Source organism: Dendropsophus ebraccatus, unplaced genomic scaffold (assembly GCF_027789765.1).
Source record: "Dendropsophus ebraccatus isolate aDenEbr1 unplaced genomic scaffold, aDenEbr1.pat pat_scaffold_2197_ctg1, whole genome shotgun sequence".
In the NCBI taxonomy this organism is placed as follows: domain Eukaryota; kingdom Metazoa; phylum Chordata; class Amphibia; order Anura; family Hylidae; genus Dendropsophus; species Dendropsophus ebraccatus.
The window spans coordinates 4308-14779 of NW_027209642.1; the positions used below are offsets into that span (position 1 = coordinate 4308).

The following is a 10472-nucleotide window of genomic DNA, read 5'->3' on the forward strand; positions in this document are numbered from 1 at the left end:
GTGGTTACGACACTTTATTCCGACGCCATGTTCCGACTTATTCGGTTCCGTCATAAGTCGAATACGTGCAGTAGTGGAAGAATACAGTACAGTACTGTACTGAGTGACAGGGTTCCAGACTGAGGAAAAAGAGTCTCCTGCATGATATAATAAGAGAAACAGATTGCTGAACTCAAGGAGACCAGCCAAACGACAACACTGCCGGCTGCTAGTGAAAGCGCTCAATGCAGTGAAGTCCTAGGTGCATTGCCCCCTGGGAAACATGAATATGCAAAAGAGGAGCCTGTGGAGCCTCATTGAAGAGTCTCAAACACAGCCAAGGGGCAGCTCCTGCATGATATAACGCTCTTCATTATGGCTCCCAAACATAAGCCAGACTCTGCTGATGCCAGTGCATCAAAGAAAAGGAAGGCCATCACCATGGAGGTGAAATTAGATATCATTAAGAGATATGATAAGGGGAAAACAGCGACAGACATTGGTCGGTCATTAGGACTTAGTCATTCGACTGTCGCTACGATTATTAAGGATAAACATCGTATTCTTGAACATGTGAAAGGATCTGCTCCTATGAAAGCCACAGTAATAACAAAGCGCAGTGGGCTTATCATTGAGATGGAAAGATTGCTAGTGCTGTGGTTGGAAGACCAAAACCAACGCCGTATCCCTGTGAGCCTTATGGTCATTCAGGAGAAGGCTCTGCGATTGTTTGAGGCGCTGAAAAGAGAAAGGAGAGAAGAAAGGGAAAGTGAGGAGTTTGTAGCGAGTAGAGGTTGGTTTATGAGGTTTAGGGAGCGTGCCAATTTCCATAACATTAACCCCTTAGTGACCGCCGTGCTGCCTTTTCACGGCGGCCACTAATGATTCTCTGCTCCGAACAGAGGATTCTCTCCGGGCAGTTTAACCCATTAAATGCCGCTGTCAAAGCATGACAGCGGCATCTAATGGGTTCCGGTCGGCGCCGTGGGTCACTTACGTGATTGCGATGTCCCGCGGCGCCGTCCGGTCCTCCGATGTCTCCATGGTGATCTCGGGGTCCTAATGAAGGTCCCCGGGGTCACCGTGGAGTTTCCTCATGCTGGCAGGGGTGGCTGTGGCTATTGCCTGTCAGCATGAGGCATGATACAATACATTGCAGTACATCAGGTACTGCAATGTATTGTATCAGTAATCAAAGTATTTTACACTAGTGTAAAAGTAAAAAAAAGTGAAAAAATATGCACCAAACACAACACAGCCCCCCCAATAATAAAGATGCATTACATTCCCTATACCCAATAAAACGTGACATAAAAGTGATCAAAAACACAAATCCTATAAATATTTGGTATCGTTACGTTCGTAACGACCCAATCTATAAAACTATATCAATAATTATATCGCACGACACACGCTGTAAAACCCCCCCCCCAAAAAACAGTACCAGAATAGCTGTATTTTATCAATCCACTTTAGAAAATACGTCACAAAAGAGATCAAAAAGTCATATACATATAAAACTTGGTATCAATAGAAACTACAGATCTTCCCGCAAAAATTAAAGCCCCAAACCAGCTCTGTCACGCAAAAGATAAGAACGCTATGGATCTTGCAATGCGGCGACAGTTTTTGTGGGTTTTTGCTAGGAAGATAGTTTCTATTGCGCCAAAGTATAATAGTTAAAAAAAACCTACACAAATGTGGTATCGCCGTAACCGTAGTGACCCAGAGAATACATGTATTATGTTATGAGTGACCGCCGATACGGATTTTTACGGCGATCACTAATGGGCTCTATTCTGCTGCCATCAGCTCTTTATGGCGATGGTGCAGAATAGTGCAGCGGCGCTGGTAATGCCCGCAGCCCCCTCCTCTCAGCTATCAGAGGTCGCTGAGAAGTCGGGGCAGAGTGTGGGCTCAGTCCCGACCAGTCCCCTCACCAGCGATCGCCGTTATTAACAGTATAACGGCGGCCACCGGTAACGGGCATTACCAGCGCAGCTTTGGTCCCAGTACAAGCGATCAGCGGTATATACTATTTACCACTGATCGCTTGTTCCAAATGGTGCCGGCACTTTTTTTACCCGTCACCAAAGTCAAGTGCCCTGGTTTACCCGTAACCACCCTGGATTACCTGTAACCACCCCAGATTGCCTGTCACCTCCCCGGAATGGCCGTGACCTCCCCAGATTGCCCGTCTCCTTCCCAGATTGCCCGTAACCCCCCAGATTGCCCGTAACCCCCCAGATTGCCCGTAACCATCGCAGACAGCCTGTAACCACCACAGATTGCCCGTAACCACCACAGATTGCCACAGACTGCCCGTAGCTATCCCAAATTGCCTGTCACCACCCCAGATTGCTCGCAACCTCCCCAGATTGCCTGTCACCTCCCTAGATTGCCTGTCACCTCCCCAGATTGCCCATCGCCATCCCAGATTGCCCGTCGCCACCCCAGATTGCCCGTCGACACCACAGATTGCACGTCGCCACCCCAGATTGTCCGACGCCACCCCCAGATTGCCCGTCACCACCCCAGATAGGCAGTGAACACCCTCAGATAGCCAGTAACCACCCCAGATTGGCACAGACTGCTCGTAACCACACCAGATTGCCCATAACCACACCAGATTGCCTGTCGCAACCTCAGATAGCCAGTAAACACCCCGAGATTCTCCATTACCACCCCAGATAGCCAGTAAAACACCCACATATTGCCTGTAACTAAAATGACACTCCTTCCCTTCTGAGCCCTGCTGTGTACCCATACAGTAGTTTATGCCCACATATGGGGTACCATTGTACTCAGGAGAAGCTCTGTTACAAATGTTGGGGTGCATTTTCTCCCCTGTTCCTAGTGAAATTGAAAAATTTCAAACTAAACAAACATGTTATTGGAAAAATTCAATTTTTTTTCATTTTTACTGTCTAGTTTTGAATACTTTCCTCCAATACCTGTGGGGTCAAAATGCTCACCACGCCCCAAGATGAATTCTTTGAGGGGTGCACTTTCCTAAATGGGGTGACTTTTGGGGGGGTTTCTATTCTGCAGACATTACAGGGGCTCTGCAAACGCACCTGGCGCTCAGGAACTTCTTCAGAAAAATCATGCACTGAAAATGCTAATTGGCGCCCCCGTCCTTCTGAGGCCTGCTGTGTGCCCATACAGTGGTTTACGCCCACATATGGGGTACCGTTCTACTCAGGAGAACCTGTGTTACATATATTGGGGTGAGTTTTCTCCCCTCTTCCTTGTGAAATTGAGAAGTTTCAAACTAAACAAACATATTATTGGAAAAATTCTATTTTTTCATTTTTACTGTCTTCTTTTGAATACTTTCCTCTAATACCTGTGGGGTCAAAATGGTCACCACACCCCAAGATGAATTCTTTGAGGGGTGTACTTTCCAAAATGGGGTGACTTATGGGGGGGTTTCACTCTGCTGACACTACAGGGGCACTGCAAACGCACCTGGCGCTCAGAAACTTCTACAGCAAAATCTGCACTGAAAATGCTAATTGGCGCTCCTTCCCTTCTGAGCCCGGATGTGTGCCCATACAGTGGTTTATGCCCACGTATGGGGTACCGTTATACTCAGGAGAACCTGCGTTACATATATTGGGGTGAGTTTTCTCTCTTGTTCCTCGTGAAATTGAGAAATTTCAAACTAAACAAACATATTATTGGAAAAATTCTATTTTTTCATTTTTACTGTCTTCTTTTGAATACTTTCCTCTAATACCTGTGGGGTCAAAATGGTCACCGGACCACAAGATCTATTCTTTGAGGGGTGATCTTCCAAAATGGGGTGACTTTTGGGGGGGTTTTATTCTGCTGACACTATAGGGGCTCTGCAAATGCACCTGGCGCTCAGAAACTTCTTCAGCAAAATCTGCATTGAAAAAGCTAATTGGCGATCCTTCCCTTCTGAGCCCCGCTGTGTGCCCATACAGTGGTTTACGCCCACATATGGGGTACCATTTAATCTTAACAAATATATTATTGGAAAGTTTCTATTTTCCATTTTTTCCGGCCTAATTGTGAATACTTTCCTCCAGCCCCTGTAGGGTTAAAATGCTCATTATATTATACCCCTAGATTAATTCTTTAAGGTGTCTAGTTTCCAAAATGGGGTCACTTATGGGGGTTTCCAGTATACAAGCCTCCTAAATCAACTTAAAAAAAGAACTGGTCCCTAAAAAATTCAGTTTTGGAAATTTCATGAAAATTTGATAATTTGCTGATACATTTCTAAGCCCCGTAACACCCTAAAAAAGTGATATATGTTTACGAAATGAAGCCATAATAAAGAGGACATATTGTTAATGTGACTTACTAACTAATTTTTGTTATGTGACTTTCTTTTGTTAGACGCAAAGAATTTTAAAGTTTGTAAAGTGCAAAATTTTCTAATTTTTTCATTATATTTTGATGTTTTTCACAAAAAACACACAAGACAGTGACCAAATTTTGCCACTAACATAAAATACTATATGTTACGAAAAAACTATCTCAGAATCGCTAGCATACGTTAAAGCATCACTGAGCTATAAGAGCATAAAGTGAGACAGGTCAGATTTTGAAAAATGAGCCTGGTCATTAAGGCCCAAACAGGCTTGGTCCCTAAGGGGTTAAGAGTGAACTGGGTCCCTTTAAGTGCGATATAAAACAAGGTATCTGATCGCGCTCCTCTTGATTGCTAAGTCCTCAGGGCGTTGGCTTGAAGTAGTGCCTATTTGTTCTCAGGCTGTGTGCACACTATGGTTAATCCTCTCACTACAATGGAGTGTGGAAGATAAATATATATAGAGACACAAATAGTATATATTGAACTAGATTTGCATTTCCAGGAAAATACATAGTGCTTGAAAAGAGCGCCCCTTTACCAGTGACTTCCATTTAAGAGAAAGTTGGATCCCATTCCTTTAAGAGCGACATGGGTCCCGTCCCTATAAGAGTGACTTGGGTCCCATACCTTTAAGAGTGACTTGGGTCCCTTTAAGAGTGACTTGGGTCCCGTCCCTTTAAGGTCACTCCCCAGGTCGCTCTTAAAGGCACCCATTTTGCTCTTAAAGGGACATATCTCGCTCTTAAAGGGACCAAGGTCGCTCTTAAAGGGACCGATTTATCTCTTAAAGGGACCCATTTTGCTCTTAAAGGGACACATTTCGCTCTTAAAGGGACATATTTCGCTCTTAAAGGGATCAAGGTCGCTCTTAAAGGGACCCATTTTGCTCTTAAAGGGACCCATTTTGCTCTTAAAGGGACCCAGGGCGCTCTTAAAGGGACATATTTCGCTCTTAAAGGGACCCATTTTGCTCTTAAAGGGACCCATTTTGCTCTTAAAGGGACCCATTTTGCTCTTTAAGGGACCCAGGTCGCTCTTAAAGGGACCAATTTTGCTCTTAAAGGGACCCATTTTGCTCTTAAAGGGACCCAGGGCGCTCTTAACCCCTTAAGGACAGAGCCTGAAATGGCCTTAATGACAGAGACAAATTTTATGAATATGACCAGTGTCACTTTAGTCATTAATAACTTCGGGATGCTTTTACCTATCCGGCTGATTCTGAGATTGTTTTCTCGTGACATATTGTACTTTACATTTCTGGTAAATTGGAGTCGATAATCATAACAAATCTTTATGAAAAAAACCCAAATAATGTGAAAAAATGTTAAAAACTGCATTTTTCCAACTTTGAAACTTTTTTGCGTATACAGAAAGTGGTTATACCACATAAATTATATATTAAATAGCATTAGCAACATGTCTACTTTATGTTGGCGGCATTTATTAAACGATCTTTAATTTTTTTTAGACAATAGGAAGCTTAAAACATTAGCAGCAAATTTTCAGTAAAATTTCAAAATCAGATATTTTTAGGGACCTGTTCAGGTTTAAAGTGTATTTGAGGGGCCTGTATGTTAGAAAGCCCCACAAAGCACCCCATTTCAGAAACTGCACCCCCCACACTCTGCAAAAGCATATCCATAAAGTCTTTTAACCCTTTAGGGGAGTCACAGAAATAAAAGCTAAGTGTGTAAGAAATTTGAAAATTGTAATTTTCTGTGCAGAGATTTTATTGTAATCCAATATTTTTCATAATTATAAACCTATTACCAGAGAAATGCACCCAAATAATTATTGCCCCGTTTCTGCAGTTTATAGAAATACCCCATATGTGGCCCTATTGCGCTATTTGACGCAACCACAAGCCTCAGATACAAAGGAGCGCCTAGTGAATTTCAACGCCTCCGTTATATTTGGTCATTTCTGACTGTACCACTTCAGGTTGGCAGAGGCTCTGGGGTGCCAAAACCTAAAAAACACCCCTAAAGGGACACCATTTAGAAAACTACACCCCTCAAGGAATGTAACAAGGGGTGCGGTGAGCATTTGGACCCACAGGTGCTTCACAGATTTTCCGAACAATATGGCGTGAAAAAAGAAAATTTATTTTTTACACTAAAACGTTGTTCTAGCCTTCAATTTTTCATTTCTTAAAGGGATAAGAGGAAAAAAAAAGACACAAAATGTGTAGCGCAGTTTCTCCCGAGTACGGAAATACCCCACATGTGGCGATAAAGTGCCAAGGGGGCGCAGGACGAGCCCTCCAAAGGGAAGGAGCGCCAATTGGCTTTTGGAAGCTGGATTTCACTGGAATGGATTTCAAGGGCCATGTCGCATTTACAGAGCCCTCGTGCTGCCAAGACACTGGAAACCCCCCACAAGTGACCCCATTCTGGAAACTACACCCCTCAAGGAATCTAACAAGGGGCACAGTGAGCATATGGACCCCACTGGTGACGGGCACAAATGTGGAACAATGTGACGTAAAAGTAAAAAATTTCATTTTTTTCACTTTCATGGCACAAATGTGCCCGTCATCAAGGGGTCCATATCCTCACTGCCCCCCTTGTTAGATTCCTTGAGGGGTGCAGTTTCCAGAATGGGGTCACTTGTGGGGGTTTCCAGTGTTTTGGCAGCACGAGGGCTCTGTAAATGCGACATGGCGTTCATCATCCATTCTAGCCAAATCCAACCTCCAAAATCCAAATGGCGCTCCTTCCCTTCGGAGGCTTGCCCTGCACCCACATGGCGCTTTATGTCCACATGTGGGGTATTTACGGACTCGGGGGAAATTGCTCTACACATATTGTGTGTTTTTTTTCTCTTTTAAACCCCTTGTGAAAATGATAAATTCAAGGCTAAACCAACATTATAGTGTAAAAAATTTAATATTTCATTTTCACGCCACATTGTTCCACATTTGTGCCCGTCACCAGTGGGGTCCATATGCTCACTACACCCCTTGTTACATTCCTTGAGGGGTGTAGTTTCCATAATGGGGTCACTTGTGGGGGGGTTCAAACTGTCTTGGCAACACAGAGGCCTTTTGAATGCAACATGGCCCCTTAAAATCCATTCCATCCAAATCCAGCCTTCAAAAACGAAATGGCGCTCCTTCCCTTCGGAGGCTTACCCTGCACCCGAATGGCGCTTTATGTACACAAGTGGGGTATTTCCGTACTCAGGGGAAATTGCTCTACACATTTAGTGTTTTTTTTTTTTATCTTTTAGCCCCTTGTGAAAATGAAAAAATCATGACAAGATTAATGATTTAGAGTAAAAATTTTACAAAAATTACACTAAATGTTGGTCTAGCCTTGATTTTTTTCCATTTCCACAAGGGGTTAAAAAAGAAAATTAACACAAAACGTGTAGGGTAGTTTCCCCTGATTACGAAAATACCCCATATGTGGGCATAATGTGCCATATGGGCACAGGGCAAGCCACCAAAGGGACAGAGCGCCATTTAGAGGCTGGAATGGAGGATGGAGGCCATGTCGCAATTACAAAGCTCCTGTGCTGCCAGGTCAGTAGATACCCCCGACAAGTGACCCCATTCTGGAAACTACACCCCATAAGGAATCTAACAAGGGGTGCAGTGAGCATATGGACCCCACTGGTGACAGGCACTTACGTAGAACATGTGCCGAGAAAATAAAAAATACCATTTTTTTCATTTTCACGTCCCAAATGTGGCCGTCACTTGGGGGCCATATCCCCGCTGCCCCCCTTGTTAGATTCCTTATCGGGTGTAGTTTCCAGAATGGGGTCACTTGTGGGGGTTTCTACTGTCCTGGCCGCACAGAGGCTTTGTAATTGCATCATGGCATCCTCTAATGGGAATGGCGGCCATACCTATTTAGCTGGGAAAAAGGGACAATTCTAATTTATTTTGGGGTATTAGGCCAATTATTAGTTTATAAGGTTGGGAAATGACAGGTGTCCATCAAATTCAACCTGTGTTGATCCAGAGGAAGGCAAAAAAACCCTCGTGAGGCAGACGACAGTAGCCTCATCACAGGGAAAAAATTCCTTCCCGACTCCATAATGGCGATCAGAATAATCCCCGGACCAACGTGACCCCTGAAATAGGAATAAGGGACAGAATTTAGATAATGTAGAACCCCAATGACGTGTGGTGCGCCTTGAAGCGATCCAATATGCAGAGGCCGGGGTGATCAGGACAGGTGTCACACTGGAAATGGTGTCCTTCCTGATCCCCCTGTTACGCCACACTCTGCACTTCTTCTGGGGTCTCCTGTTCTCCAGTGTGGGGGACGTCACCTGGAAATGTTGTCCTGGTGCGATACGGGGTCCTCATATCCAGAAGTGCTGGGTCCGCTCCATGGCTGCTAAAATATTAGGGCTTATTACGGCTTCTGATATGTTCGGATCGTGCCGCAAGCTACAGTAGCTCGGGCAGCGAGGGACCGGAAGAGGGGGTGCTGGTATAAATGTTATCCCCGTACAGGTGGTGGTAACCTTTATCCAGCGGTGGGAAGATCAGTTCCCGGACGATCTTCCCACTTGTTCCGAGGATGGGGGGGGGGGGGGGAGTGGGCATCTGGGGGCTGGATTCGGGTGTTCCTTCCTACATACACTCTAAGGGTACATGCACACTGCGGAATCGCGACAGATAACCCTTCGTGCATTCCGCAGTTGGCACCCGCCGGCGGACTGATGCAGGCGCACGTCTCCATCCGTGTCATAGACTCCATTCTATGCACGGGCGGATTCCGCTCTCCGTCCAACGTGTTCATTCTTTGGATGGACGACGGAATCCGCCGTGCATAACATGGAGTCTATGACACGAATGGAGACGCGCGCCTCCATCAGTCCGCCGGCGGGTGCCAGCTGCGGAATGCACAAAGGGTTATCCTTCGCCATTCCGCAGTGTGCATGTACCCTAAATCTGTAAGTGTACCCTGAGGTACGCTCACAGAGTTTGTAGAATTTCACACCATACCGTCATCTCTTATTGGGACGGTACTGGCGGAAAAGACGTGTCTGGGGGGCAGCGTACGCTACGCTACCCACAGACACGTCACTGGATGATGAGGATGAATGGAGGAAAGAACGATCCCCCCCATTCATCCTCACTGGCTGTTTCGGTGTCGGAGGCAATAACGTATCCCTCTGACACCGAAAACACCCTGGGGGCCATCTTTATATGGGGACTAGTATATGGGGTATGTAGTTGTGTAGTGTCAAACTTTATTCAATGTAGTGTGGTGTAATGTAGTGTTTTTTACGTGTTTTTTTACAGTAAGTATAAAAAAAATCTACGCCAACAAAGGAGTTGCTGATAAATGCCGCACTTATGTGCGGCACTTATAAGCAGACCGTGGCAGTAGAATATAGAAAAAAAAACACCCTACGCCAAAAAGGAGGAGTTGCTGATTAGCAGCGCACTTTCGTGCGATGCTAATCAACACTCAGCGGCGATAGGGTGCGGAAAATAGAAAAAAAAAAATTGGGGAAAAAAAAAAACACTTTTCTATATTCTGAATATCCCTGTAGCTGCTGATAAAGTGTATTACACATATCAGCCGCTAGGGGGCAGCAGAGCGCAAAATCCGGAAAATGACGAGGGCTGGAGCCGAAAATAGCCGAAAGAAGACGACGAGGACCGCCGGAAAGACCCGAAGACCGAACGGAATGACGGAGGACGCCGCGAACCCGGAAGCCGCCGATCAGGAGCCCGGGACAGGTGAGTAATGTACAAATACCTGCTCTGGACCCCTCGGCTACCTAGCTGAGGGGTCCAGGGCAGGTATTTACTATTTTGGTGGGACTCTGATCGCCGTGCCACCGGCCCGATCGCCGTGACGGCCGGCCGGCCGTTCACGGCGATCGGCGCGGTGGCACGGCGATCAACATTACTTTTTACAGTAATGGCGGTCGGTGCCGTCCTCGGACAGCACCGACCGCCATTTTTTTCCGGGTCATCGGGTCACCGATGACCCGGAAAGGTTCCGATCGCCGCTATTGGCTGATCTGAATTGATCAGCCTATAGCGGCGATCGTAAGCACGGGGGGTGTTAACCACCCCCCGTGCGAGAAGGGCTTAGATGGCCTGCTATGATTTATAGCAGGCCATCTTCCCCGACCGCTGTGTGTGAACACGCGCGGATCGGGGAAACAC

The 10472-nt window shown here is 45.8% G+C and overlaps 1 protein-coding gene across 1 annotated transcript; it reads left to right on the forward strand.

The window, feature by feature from the left end:
- The first annotated feature begins 354 nt into the window (after positions 1-354).
- Positions 355-861, forward strand: LOC138775848 (tigger transposable element-derived protein 1-like). The gene has a single exon (XM_069956047.1). The coding sequence runs from the start codon at positions 355-357 to the stop codon at positions 859-861; it is 507 nt and encodes a 168-aa protein (XP_069812148.1).
- The last annotated feature ends 9611 nt before the right edge of the window (positions 862-10472 follow it).